The 13,779-nt window shown below is 42.2% G+C and overlaps 2 protein-coding genes and 1 pseudogene across 3 annotated transcripts in view; 2 read left to right on the top strand and 1 right to left on the bottom strand.

Annotated features, from left to right (window-relative positions):
- MASTL (microtubule associated serine/threonine kinase like) overlaps positions 1–1,457 on the bottom strand; it is a gene marked incomplete at its 5' end in the record, with an annotated part of 51,133 nt that extends 49,676 nt beyond the window's left edge. The window contains one exon of the mRNA XM_081104249.1: positions 1,272–1,457. Within this exon, the coding sequence (XP_080960375.1) occupies positions 1,272–1,457 (186 nt within the window). The remainder of the gene's footprint in view (positions 1–1,271) is intronic.
- A 916-nt stretch (positions 1,458–2,373) lies between these two features.
- Positions 2,374–13,779, top strand: part of YME1L1 (YME1 like 1 ATPase) — a 58,569-nt gene continuing 47,163 nt past the window's right edge. The window contains exons 1-2 of the mRNA XM_081104173.1: positions 2,374–2,567; positions 6,421–6,552. Of these exons, the coding sequence (XP_080960299.1) occupies positions 2,535–2,567; positions 6,421–6,552 (165 nt within the window). The 5' untranslated portion in view covers positions 2,374–2,534. The remainder of the gene's footprint in view (positions 2,568–6,420; positions 6,553–13,779) is intronic.
- On the top strand, positions 8,748–11,801 carry LOC308529615 (cdc42 effector protein 3-like; annotated as a pseudogene). The gene is made up of 2 exons: positions 8,748–8,752; positions 11,126–11,801. The product of its transcript is annotated as a cdc42 effector protein 3-like (transcript).

Raw genomic sequence — 13,779 nt, 5'->3', positions numbered from 1 at the left:
GGAAGGAATAAAGAAAGAGAATGAATTAAAGGAGGAAGACAAAATGAAGGGCAGACTTGGGAATTGGAATGGAAGGGGTAATAAGAATGTTAGACAAAATTGACAAGATTTCTTGAGAAGATAGGATACACAGTTGAAATAGAGGAACGTTAAATGACACAAGGTTATGACAGGGATAATGGTGGTGGTTGGTATTAAATGGAGAGGGAATACAGGAGGTTCAGACAGAGTTCAGGCAGTTAGTGGAGAGGAGTGGTCAAAGTTAGGCCAGTAGAACAGGGAGATGCCTGCTAGACATTTATATAGCAATGTCCAATAGAAAGTTGAAACTTTCTCCTGCTGGTCAGACGGCTCTCCCCTTCCCTTTATCATGGACACTGACTGCTGAAATGTGAGTCATCTGAAACTATGAGACTGGATAAGCAAGAATGAGCAGAACAACTTCAAACACATTGAAAGCTCTTGAATGCTTTTGGAATGCTACATACCGCTGCAAGGATAAAAGGCTGATTTAGGACATATTTCAGTTTAGTCTTTAAATAAAAATACATTCTAGACTTAAAATGGAAGGTTTGATGGTAAAAAAAAATGAGGTTGTTTAATGAGATCTTCTCGCTATATAGCAGGTCAGACATTAATCTATGTCGAACGGATAGAATTAAAACATAATTTGGAAAATAACTTTCACATTTAAAGTTTCAAACTTAATCCCTGTAAAGGCCAAATCAATATAAAGCAGTGGTTCTCAACCTTCCTAATGCTGCGACCCTTTAATACAGTTCCTCATGTTGTGGTGACTGCCAACCATAACATTATTTTCGTTGCTACTTCATCACTGTAATTTTGCTACTGTTATGAATCGTAATGTAAATACCTGATATGCAGGATGTGCTTTCATCGTTACAAGTTGAACATAATTAAAACATAGTGATTAATCACAAAAACAATATGTAATTATATATGTGTTTTCCGATGGTCTTAGGCGACCCCTGCGAAAGGGTCGTTCGACCCCCAAAGGGGTCGCGACCCACAGGTTGAGAACCGCTGGTATAAAGGATTCAGAAGTTCTGGTTTCTCCTAAGCAATCGCGGCGTGAAAGGAAGGGTGGGGCAGAGTTGAGACAACCAACTTGCCCTGGGCTGATGTCACCCTGGTGAGAAGTCAGCCCGCCGCGGTCCGAGCTGGCGCCAGCAAACCGGGCCACCCAATCTATCTGCTGCCGCAGCCCCGGGGCCTGCCTCATCCAGGGGGCAGAAATAAGGGCTTCTTACCTTGACTGCATACAACTTGCCGCCTTTCTGTCCCAGATACACCTTCCCAAAGGCGCCCCGGCTAATGGGCTTCACTATGGTGAACTCCTCGATGGAGGGAGGTCTTGGCACCGAGATCCTATTCACGCATTTCCCTGTGGCTGCGCCTCTTCCGCTCTCCTTCTCGCTCCCCGCGGTGGACTCCATTGCGGGCCAGCCCAGACTGAAGCCTGCAGCCGCCGCCAGAGCCCCGGTCTCAGCCGCCGCTCCCGCCAACTGGGTTCAAAGTAAGGCCCCGCCCACGCCGCCGCCGCCGTGACGTCACGACGCCGCCTTCTCTCGCCTAGTCCAGCCCCGCGCAGCCCCATCTCAGTCATTTCCCCTTTGTAGACGCCGCAGGATCCAATGGGCGTGAGGGCGGGGACGCTGGGAATTTCTCCAACCAACCACACGCGACTCCAGGGCAGTGGCCCCTGCCCAATTTATTTGTAATGAGAGGGGGTGGGGAGGCGGTGCTGCAAACACAAGAAGGGACAGCGGGTCCCTGAAGCGGAACCGCGGGGTTTGAAGAGTTAACTCTCGACCTTCAGAGGAGGCTGTTGGGATCCCGACTTCCTGCATTTAAAAAAAAAACTCCTTCGCGACCTTCCCCCGCTCCCCTTGCTCCCCCCTGAAATGTAAACCGGTTGGGTTTGTTCTGGAAAATGGTGGCTAGTGAAATCGTAGACGTCGAGAAACTGGAAGAGCAGGAATCGGGTGGTATAATCTGACATTTTAACCGGATGTAACGTGCCTGATTGAAACAGATTAGGATCAAGAGTCAGAATTTTCTACTTATTGTGAAGACATAAAAAAAAACTTGTAACAAAAGACCTTACAGCTCATTCTGTTCCAGTCGGGACACAATGCATTGCATAAGGAAGCTGCAGAAAGGTTTAACGGGGTGCATGCCGGTCCCTCAGAAACAGGAAAACACAGCCAAAGAAGCTTTCGCGGTTAGCCAATGTACTATTCCACCTGATCATCAACTGCTTTCGGGGGCCAGCAGCACCCGCAGAGAGGCCACTGGGAGGCCGAGGGCTGCCCTGCCCCGGAAATACTGTTGCGTTAGAGCTTTGCTTCCGGGGCAGAAGATCGGCGCCGCAGCTGTAGGGAGGGGAGGCCATTTTCCGTTCTTTGGGAGAGTGCGGGTAAGGGGAGGGAGAAAAAGGGCTGCGCCCCTTCCTTGCGTGGACGGACGGGCAGTTTCAGCCGGCGGCTGAGGTCGCTGAGGGCCCGAAGGCGATGTTTTCCCTGTCGAGCACGGTGCAGCCCCAGGTGAGTCCGGCATCCAGCCCGTCCCCCAGCCCCCCTCCTCCGGCGTCTGTTTGCCATTTGCTTTTCTTGGAAGCGGTTTCTCCTACCTAAGGGATCGTTGGAGGGAAGCGATTAGACCAACATGAGTTCTGGGGGCGAGAATGGATCAGGGGCACCGCTCAGAGTCAAGGGCTGACGGTGAAGCAGGGCCGTGACATAAGCGTGATGGGGATCTTGGCTTGTCGAGTTGACTGCGTGGAATTTTTGTTGGGGAATCCATCAGGCATTGTTTAGTGCCGGACATTCGGGCATAGAGGTTGGGTGGGGGGACCTCCTTGCCATCGACGCCATAGGGGGAGGACAGGAGTCCTCCTTGCCATCGATGTGAAGGAAGCAAGTAAATAGTTGCTTCCCATTTTCCTGCCTCCGATCCCCTATTCTCTTTCCCTTTAAATGGAATTTAACCGAAACGTGCTGTAATAATTTGGATGATCTGCCACGAAAGCTGTTTCTTTCTTTTTTTATTGGACCAGAAATGTCAGATATTTTCAAGTTATTGACTGCCTGCAGTTAACGTTTTGATTCAGCTTCCTCCCCATCTTTTCTTAAAGCAAAAGATGGGGCAGAGAAAAATGATTCCAAGAGTTTTCAATTATCTCCTCGTAAGCACTAAACACTTGTCGCAAAGTTTTGTTTTGGGTTCATTTAAAAATCTCTTTTGATGGTAACGTTTTCCCCTTGGCTTGTTGTTGGCCATGTATCTTCGCATGTTTTTCACATGGTCTTTTCTCTGTGTCATATTGAAGGTTGTTTTTTTTCCTTCAGAGTTCTTAAAGTTTTGCAAATGGGTTTTGAAAACATTCAGATGTTAAAGTATTTTTTTGAATGCTCTTTAGTTTCTTGGTTTAAACATAATTATGCCCTGTGTTGTGTCATCCAGTGAACTGAAAGGTTGTGGTTTGGTTCCTGGTCAGGGCACATACCCGAGTTGCTGGTCGATCCCGCTTGGAGTGTGTACCACTACAATCACGTTTCTCTCTCACATGGTGTTTCTTTCTCTCTCTCTCTCTCCCTCCCTCCCTTCTTCTCTCTCAAAAATCAATAAAAAATATTTAAAAAGACAGAAAAACATATAATTGTGTAACTCAAACACCCTTGGGTTTTTTTGTTGTTTGTTTTGCTGGATAATAGAAAATAGAAGTGATTATTTACTGGGTGTCAATAATGTGCCAGGTAAAGAAAGCAAATGTGGAATCTTGATGCTGATGTGAAGTAGAAGATGAGTAGAAGTCAGTCAAGTGAAGAATGAATGAAGGGAGCCCTGGCTGGTGCAGCTCAGTTGGTTGAGCATGCACCCAGAGGTGGTCTCAGGTTGGATTCCTGGTCAGGACACATGCCTGGGTTTCCCGCTTCATCTCCACTAGGGGAAATACAGGAGGCAGCAGATACGTGTTTCACTCTGTCTAGCCCTCTCCCTTCCTCTCACTCTAAAATCAAAACATATATGTATATATATGCTTAACATATATATACATATATATATGTATATATATGTTTAAAAAAAAGAATGAATGGTATCTCAAAAGGATGGAAGGACATCTGGAGGTCCCGGTATGGGAAAGAGCTTAGCAGACGGAAGAAACAAAAATAAGAACAGTGTGGCTGCTAGAGTGTGGTGATTAAGAGGCACAATGAGAGAAATGAGGTTGGGGAGAAGCCTTGAAACAGACCATATAGGGAGTTACAATAAGGGACTTTAGATTTCATTTGTGTTGAAAACCATTGAATGCTTTTAAGCAGGGAGTAACATGATCAGATTTACTTTTTTTGTAGATCACTCTGGCATATTGTTCTTTGGCTGAGCCCTCACCTGCCCGCTCCCCCGCCTCCATCCCCCAGCTGGCAGATGGGTACCATATTTGAGTCTCCATCAGTCTGGATAACACTATTTACCCAGCCCCACCCAACTTTCAGACCCACCCACAACCCTTTGGTGCTTGGGCTGGCACTCTAACTGTGGGAGTCACATCAGCCAGGGCTATTCCCCTAGTTTTAAAAGAACTTACTGTTTCACTCTGGCTCTAAAAATAATACAGCTCATTGCCAAAAATGCTGAAAAGAAAACAATGAAATCAAGATGACCTGTAATCTCCTATTCAAAGAGATCACTTTTTAAAATAAATTCTTCTATATTTTTTTTATCTCTACACAAGTATGTGTTGGCATAGTTAAGAACAGATTTACAGATAGTTTTACAGCCTGTTTCAATTAACATAATACATTTATTTTTGTATCAGTAACTGAAATGAAAAGTCTTTACTTGGAACCTGGATTCAGACGGTCTGGGTTAGAATTCTTGCTCCTGTACTTACTAGCTGTGTGACTTTGAACATGCCACTGAACCTATCTAAATTCTTGCTGTTTTAATTAAATAGGAAGTGTAATAGTAACAAATTTATGGCTGTTAAATGAAGATTAAATGATAATATAAGTAAAGCACATAGTACAAAACCTGGCATAGGCAGAACCTATTTAATTTATTTACTCAACAAATATTTATCTATCATCTACTTTGTGCATTGTTGCTGCACTGAGCTGTGGTATTGAATAACATAAAAATAAAATATGTAAGTTATGAATAAAATAAAGAAAAAATGTAATTTATGAAACATTTTATATTAATTATATAAATAAAATAGAGAAAAATAAGGCAATATAAGGAAAAAAAATCCCTTGCCACATGGAATTTATATTTTAGTGTGGTATAATAAAGAATAAAGATTTTGTTTGTGTTCCCCATTTTTTAGCAGAGTTTCTAAATCCCTTGGAATTCCTTCTTGAATTTTTACTTATTGATTTTAGAGAGAGAGAGAGATACATCAATTTTGTTATACCACTTATTTATGCATTTACTTGTTGATTCTTTTATGTGCCCTGTATGACCTGGGATTGAATCTGCAATCTTGGTGTATCTGGATGATGGTTAATCAACTGAGCTACCTAGCCAGGGGAAAAAAATCTTTTGAATTTTGTGAGCCATAGGAGTGTAATTATTTATAAGAAGTCCTTTTGGATCACTCCTGGATTTATGCTAATAAAGTGATATATGCTAATAAAGTGAATAAGGTGATTTCTGTCAATAAAGTGACTTCAGATTTTCTGAAGCCTCTTTAACCAATAAATAGCTTATGTACTAGATAGCATCAGGGCTGGGTTGGTCATCAGTAAGACCTAGTGATTAGAAAGTGGGAGCTCAAAACCATAGCCTCCTAGCCTCTGGTTTGGCCTGGAGTTTGAGCTCTGAATACTTTACAGTGACATTCAATGCAGAGATTCACAGTGCAGGAGAGTGGTACACTCAGGATCTGTAGATGAACTTTTGAGTTAAGAACTCAAGAGTGTATAAGGGCAGGCTATGTTACTAACTGACAAGAGGGAATAAATAATGTGCAGACCTTGAAGTGAGAACCTGCCAGGTGTGTTTCGGGAACAGCAAGGAGCCCAGTGGGGCTGGAGCAGAGAGAATGAAGGGGGGTGGGGGAGCATAGCAGTGAATAAATTCAGAGAGGTAGTAAAGACCCAAGGAGGGCTGTGTGTATCATAGTATTTATGACTTTGGCTTTTATTTTAGTGAAAAGAGAAGCCATTGGAGGGTTTTGAACAGGAGTGATGGATCTGACTTTAGTTTTGCTAGAGCACACACAGGGAGAGCAGCAGTTAGGAGGTTATTATAAAAATCTACATATACGTGATGGTGACTTAGAACAGGATGGTGTAGGGGAGAAGTTGAGAAGTATCAAATTTTGGATATATGCTTTGAAATATTTCATTTTGTGGTGGTACATTGCTAAATTCAACTTACATCATTTTCTAGGTTACAGTTCCTTTGAGTCATCTCATCAATGCCTTCCATTCTCCAAAAAGCACATCATCTTCTGTCAGTGCATCAGTTTCTCAAAACCAGCATCGAGATGTGATTCCTGAGCATGAGGCTCCCAGCAATGAGGTAATGGTTTTTACCTTGGTTGTGTGAGAAAGCATTTTGATTTAGTACATTGTAAACATGTTTGAAGCATTTTTCTATGTTTAGACATTTGTAAAGTGATTTTTGTCATCAGCTTAATCTTTAATCTCTTGTGATTAAAGATGTCTAATCCTGGCTTTATCGTACAGTTAGAAAAGTTACTTTATTTCATTTTTATAAAATTTTATATGGAAATAAACTTGGTATTCACTTCTAGGTTACTACTTGTGTGATACTATGCAGATTTTCTGTTGTGTTGTTCCAGTAGTAGCAGTGCACCCATAGTTAACCGACCATATTTACCTGCCAAGTCTCACGGAGGATAGAATAGTGTAATTGAACAACTAAAATGTAGGTACCTGCAAGTGAAATGTATAAGCTATGAAACTGTACTTTCAGTATTTTAGAGAATTATAAAATCAATGTTGCCTAGGATATAGGGAATTCCTACCCTGGGAACCCTTGGGTTTATGAAGCTCATTAATAAGAGAGGTGCTTATTATAGTTTAGAATACATTTTTTAAATAGAAAACATTATAATCTTTAGGTAAGTTTTAAAAGCCACTTTAACCAATAAATAGATTATGTACTTAGTTCTGATATCAGGGCCTATGGCAAAGGACAGTTGAGGAAGAGTTGAAGGAAGTTGTTAGGTCAGTCTTAAGATAAAATTTTAATTATTTGAAACTTTGTTTGCATCATCTTTATGTTTTCCTTTTATACTGTTTGCCCAATTCCTGTTGCCTCTTTCTGTAGGCATTCCATTGTTTTTCTACATCCTGACACCCTTCTTCCAAGTTATAGGCCAAGAGAGCTTTCCTAAGGAAAATACTATGTGTTTTAACTATGCTACATGCATTTTAGAAATTTTGGAAAATATGTATATGGGAGAAATGAAATTCACCTATGAACCTATTATTCCTCAGATATAATGCAAACATTTTGTGTTTATATTTCATGCCTCTTTTTTTACTGGTTTTTTTTTGTTTGTTTTTTTGTTGTTGTTTTTTTTGGTGCCCTTGACCGGAATCCAACCTGGGACCCTTGAGTCCATAGGCCTATGCTCTATCCACTTAGCCAAACCAGTTAGGGCTCTTTTTTTTCCCTTTTATCTATATATATAAAAGCCTAAGAAACCAAATGACTGGTCAACCGGTTGCTATGACACCCACTGTCCACCAGGGGACAGATGCTCAATGCACAGGATCAGGCTCCCTCCTGTCTGGATCAGGCCTGCAGGGATTGGGCTCCCTCCTGTCCGGATTGGGTCGAAACCAGCTATCTGACATCCCCCAAGAGGTCCCAGATTGCAAGAGGGTACAGGCCAGGCCGAGGGACCCTACTGGTGCACGAATCTGTGCACCAGGCCTCTAGCACTTTTATATTTTACCAGTGGCTCGGTGCACGCATTCGTTGCACATTGAAAGGAAATTGATTAGAAGGTGGCCGACAGGGCGGGACTGGCGAGACGGGCTGGACATGCCCTGGAACCAACCTCCTGCAGTCCCTCCCTGGCTGGCTCGAAGGGTGCCCCAGAATGTGAGAGTTGCTATAGCTGGGCATCTCCTGCATTGAACGTCTGCCCTCTGGTGGTCATTGCACTTCATACTTACCGGCCAAGTTGGCGGGTCGCTTAGCCTTTTATAAATATAGATAATTGAATAACATTGCAGTGCTGATTTGGATTCTGCTTTCTTCATTTAACACCTTTCGTACCGCTCACGAGCTTTCTCGCGTTTCGCGCGCCATCTGTTAAGGACCGCTCACGAGTTTTCTTGTTTTTCACACGCCATCTGTTACGGACCTTAGCTGTCAACACACTGTCTTGTCCACATCAAATGAAGCGATCTCATTGGTGGAAACTGTGCAGGTCAATCTACGAAAAACTATATAATTGCACGAACCTATAAAGTATTGCAGTTACATTGTATTTTGGTCATTCGAATAGTCTTCGTCTTCAAGTTCCTGGCGCTTTTAGAAAATGTTTTACGCAGTACCATACGTTAAAAAAGTAATAGGAACTTTAATTGTTTGTTTAATTGTTTTTGTAAATAAAAATGTTATAATTATTGAAAAACAACACCTAAAGTGCATTATGATCTGTAGTTATGATGATTTAAATAACGTGCAGTTTGCCCAAAAACGTGTGGTCCCTGGTGTATGTCTTAGAGATTTCTATGCGGTACGAAAGGTGTTAATAGTCCTATGAACTTGTTATGTCATACAATTTCCAATTTTTTAATGTCTTCAAAGTCTTCATCGTATGATATCCCGTTGTTGGATATTGTTTCTAAATTTTTGTTGCTATAAACAACACCATTTTACTATCCAGGTTGCTAAATCTTTGACTCATTAAGTGAAATTGCTAGGTCAGTAAGGAAGTACATTTTGGGGGACTTTCATCCAGAAATCCTCTCAATCCTTATCCTCTCTACTGGTTTCTTCAAATGTCTTTTGTCTATGATTTATTTTTCCATCCTTCTAAGGGCTTAAATTAGGCTCATATAATTTTTTCTCTTGTTCCATCAGTCAGTTTATCATCTTTATTTTCTGTTTTCTTCCTGTAAAACAAAACTAATCATATTACCTACAGAATTAAATTCAAACAAAGCTTTTCACAGTTTGGCCATAGCCCACCTTTCTGTTCTATAGTCCCTTTCATCACTAAACTTTTTACTACATTTCAGACATCCCAAGCCCTTTGATGACTATTTGTTTGCCCCCTTCTCCAAGTTTTCCTTCCCCATCGTTTTTCAAATTAGGTGTTACCTCAGTGAAGCCTCCTCTGACTTTAGAAAATTAGTTGCTCTGTGTTCTGTGTTCTCTCACCACTTTTTCTTAAAAATAGATTTTATTGATTTTTTATAGAGAAGAAGGGAGAGGGATAGAGAGTTAGAAACATTGATGAGAGAGAAACATCAATCAGCTGCCTCCCGCACACCCGCTACTGGGGATGTGCCCGCAACCAAAGTACATGCCATTGACCAGAATCGAACCCGGGACCCTTCAGTCCGCAGGCTGACACTCTATCCACTGAGCCAAACCAGTTAGGGCTCTCTCACCATTTTTAGAAGTCATCTCTTTAGTGGCAGTTAACATGTTGCATGAAAATTGCCATGTTTATATGTAGTCTGTTTCTCTTATGTTCCTAAGACCTGATGACACTCTGAGTAAGGGGAATAATTTTCTGTCTTCATTAAGAGTCTTTGTTTTCCTTTTGAAGTCTATGCATTATAAGTAGACTTTTGGGCTTCCCATTTTACAAGATAACTTTTGAAAAGTAGCTCTTGCGCTAGCTAGTTTGGCTCAGTGGATAGAGTGTCGGCCTGTGGACTGAAGGGTCCTGGGTTCAATTCCTGTCAAGGGCACATGCCCGGATTTTGGGCTCAGTCCCCAATAGGGGGCATGCAGGAGGTAGCCAGTCAATGATTCTCTCTCATCATTGATGTTTCTCTCTCTCTTTCCCTCTCTCTTCCTCTCTGAAATCAATAAAAATATATTTTTAAAAAAGCTGTTGAATACTGTAGTCTTTTGTTTCCGTTATGATAATGTGCTTTATATTGTACTAGAGTCCCGGTGCACAAAATTTGTGCATGGGGGTAGGGGGGCGTCACTCAGCCCAGCCTGCACCCTCTCCAATCCGGGACCCCGCCTGCCTGATCACCCCTAACTGCTCTCCCCTGCCGGCCTGATCCCCATAACTGCTCTTCCCTGCTGGCCTGATTCTCCTAACTGCTCTCCCCTGCCGGCCTGATTCCACTAACTGCTCTTCCCTACCACCTCTGCCTCGGCCCCTGCCACTGTGGCTTTGTTCAGAAAGATGTCCCGAAGAATGTCTAGTCTAATTAGCATATTATCCTTTTATTAGTATAGATAGTTTTTAACAGTTTAAAAGACACTTTTAAATATTTTTGCTCGCACCTTCTCTCCAGCAGGCTGTCCCCAGCGGCAGAGGTGCCTGGAGGTCAGCAGCCTTGGGCTGTGAGGCTGGATCTGCACTAGCAGGGAGGGACTGTATACGAGCCTCTAGGCAGCAGCTGGGGTGGCAGCTGAGATCCTCAGGTGCTGCTGATTTCTCCATGTTGTGAAAGGGATTGGATGTTGTAACTGGCTCTTCAGAAAGCCCCGCTTTGCTGAAACTTTAGGAAGGTCTTTTTGACCTCTGTCTCCTTTCATAGCCACTTCTGAAGGTACCTGACACAAGTGGTGAGACAGGTCCTATAGAAAGGATTGTTGAAAACATATAACCTCTGTGAAGAAAGTGCCCCTTTTTCCCTTTTGCAAAAGAGACATTCTCAAAATGCCAAGACCCTTAATTAACCCTCAAGAATATTTTTTCCACTGATTAATTTTTTTTAGAGAGAGTGGAAAAGAGGGAAGGAGGGGGAGTGAGAGAGAAAAACATTGATGTGAAAGAGAGACATCAATTAGTTTCTTTCCACACTCACTGATAGACCTGGGAAGGGATTGAACCTGCAACCCAGGTATATGCCCTCGACTGGGAATTTAGATCCTCCAGTGTGTAGGCTGACACTCTAGCCACTGAACTACACAGGCCGGGGCTGAAGAACATTTTGTCTCCTGACATGTTAGTCATCCCCTTGGAGACTTTTGACACACTATTCACGTTGGATGAGGGCCAGCATGACGTCTTTGGAGACATTTTCTTCAAGGAACCTGTGACCTTTTTACCTGGAAACCCAGAGGAATTATACCAGAGTGAGTTCCCTGGGCATAATGAGTCCTTCTGGGCCAGCAGAACCAGAAATGCCCTCCCCTGTGCTCTAAAATGCCATCTCCCTCTTAACCATGGTGGGTCACAAGCACTCATGTTGTTCTTATTGTCACTAGTGACATTTGATTCCAAACAGGAGACCTTTGGGTCAACAAAGCTGCCCAGGCTTAACTGTGAGACTGTCGTGGAGAAAAAGGCTCAGGAGAAAAGCAGTCTGTTGGAGAATGGGACAGTCCACCAGGGAGATGTCTCGTGGTTCCAGTGGGTCCGCGTGGCAGTACAGTTAGGGTAGGGAGAGCTACTCCTCTAGCCTTTCAGAACAGTGCCCGTGCCAAGGACATGTTTGACCATTCCACCCTTGTGCAAGCTTGGCAAGGAAAAGACTGAACCAGAGGAGTCCCCCTCTGATCTGGCAAGTTTCTGCCTCTCCGTGAAGCTTGATCTTGGGCCCTTATTTCTGGATGAGGTGCTGAATGTTAGGGATAAAAATAAGTAATGAATTTTTCAGCAATTCCTTTGAGGTAAAAGTCCCCCCCCGCCCCCCCCCCTTCACACACACCAAAACAAAAACAAAAACAAAAAAAATCCACAACAAAAACCAACAACCGCAAAACATATACCACAAAACAATGAACCACAGTAAAAGAGGTGAAAGAGAAGAGCTTCACCGGCTCTATTTGTGGTGGTTTTCTAAAATAATGTTCTTACAAAGTTTTGTGTGTGTTTTTTTAATCTCTTATGCCCTCTTTGTAGAAACAGTTTTAAAAATCAAACCAAACAAAAACCCAGAAAAAAACTTGTCCTAGGAAAAAGAGGGAGTCAGAAGCCATTTTCAGTAGGCATGGATGATGTTCAGCTCACGCTTTGTTTGTAGACTTAAGACATCTGGCTGGGCCAAGATGGGCACTGAAGGGCTGCACAAGTCACACTGAGAAATTTTATACTCCTCATTTTCTGAGCAAGAGGAAATAAACATTTAACACCTAAGCCTTTTTCTAGATTCTTTTCTATATAATATTCTTCAGATTCACCATATCAGATTCTTCATTGTTAAGACTTTTTTCTAAGTTATTTTTATTTTTATTTATTTATTTATTTTTAATATATTTTATTGATTTTTTACAGAGAGGAAGGGAGAGAGATAGAGAGCCAGAAACATCGATGAGAGAGAAACATCGACCAGCTGCCTCCTGTACATCCCCCACCGGGGATGTGCCCGCAACCCAGGTACATGCCCTTGACCGGAATCAAACCCGGGACCCCTCAGGCCCAGGCCGACGCTCTATCCACTGAGCCAAACCGGTTTCGGCACTCTAAGTTATTTTTAAAGTTAAAATATATTTCATGTTCTTCTGACTATTTTTACAGTCTGCATTTTATAGATACTACATCAAATGCTATTTCACTTGTTTTTATTGTAGTCCATTGTAAGCTGTATATGTGTATATTTAGAAAAGTGTATTCCTATTTGGCTTTGTTTTATTTTTTCTTCATCTGTTAAACTTTTCACAGCAACCAACAATGGATTGTAAAGTATAAAGGCACATGTTACTAATAATGCTTCTGCAGAGGCTATGGACTGTACCATGTAAAATGTACTTTGGAAATATAAGTATTTTAGCATAGTACATACTTGCATTACATACCACATAATAAAGAGTAAATGTGAAAATGAAAAAAAATTACATCACGATGCCTTTATCTTACTATGTGTGGGATGAGATAGGTAGATGAACACAGCATGATCTCTTCCTTTGACCTGTACTATCTCATGAAACAGGCAGGACATATTTCATAGTTATTTTATTAACAAGGAAATGGATTCTAAGAATATGAATGACTTCTTACAAAGCTAATAACTGATAAACTCCTGGACATCAATCTAAAGCTATATTATAAAAAGTTGTCATTTGTTCTGTTTCTTTTTGCTCTCTTACTTGATGTTCTAACTGTCTGGGGCTTATAATTGTTGTCTTTAGTGTCTCTCAGTCATCTCACATGGGCAAAAAAAATAACTCCTGTTTGTTACGTTAGAACTATTTTAGGTAGGTATATTGCATAGTTTTCACATATTTTTTACTTTGTTTAGTTTTCCTCATTGGAAGATAGATATGGGTAACTACAGAACCTGTCAGTTAAAAGAAGGATCTTAGCAATAAGGCCAGAGGAGTGAGATATCCTGTGGTAGCAGAGCATATACTTTATTTATCAAACTAGAGGTCTGGTGCACTGATTCATACATCGGTGGGGCCCCTCAGCCTGGCCTGTGCCCTCTTGCAATTCGGGACCCCTCGGGGGATGTCGGATAGCCAGTTTTGGCCCAGTCCCCACAGGCCCAATCCAGACAAGAGGGTGCCCGATCTTGTGTGTTGAGCATCTGTCCCCTGGTGGTCAGTGCACATCATAGTGACTGGTTGTTTGGTCGACTGGTCGCTTAGGCTTTCATATATATAGAATATAGATGGGCTTTTGTT

The sequence above is a fragment of the Myotis nattereri genome (assembly GCF_964212035.1).
Source record: "Myotis nattereri genome assembly, chromosome: 1".
In the NCBI taxonomy this organism is placed as follows: Eukaryota; Metazoa; Chordata; class Mammalia; order Chiroptera; family Vespertilionidae; genus Myotis; species Myotis nattereri.
The sequence above is the reverse complement of the archived record's forward strand: the minus strand, read 5'-3'. Positions and strand labels throughout refer to the sequence as shown.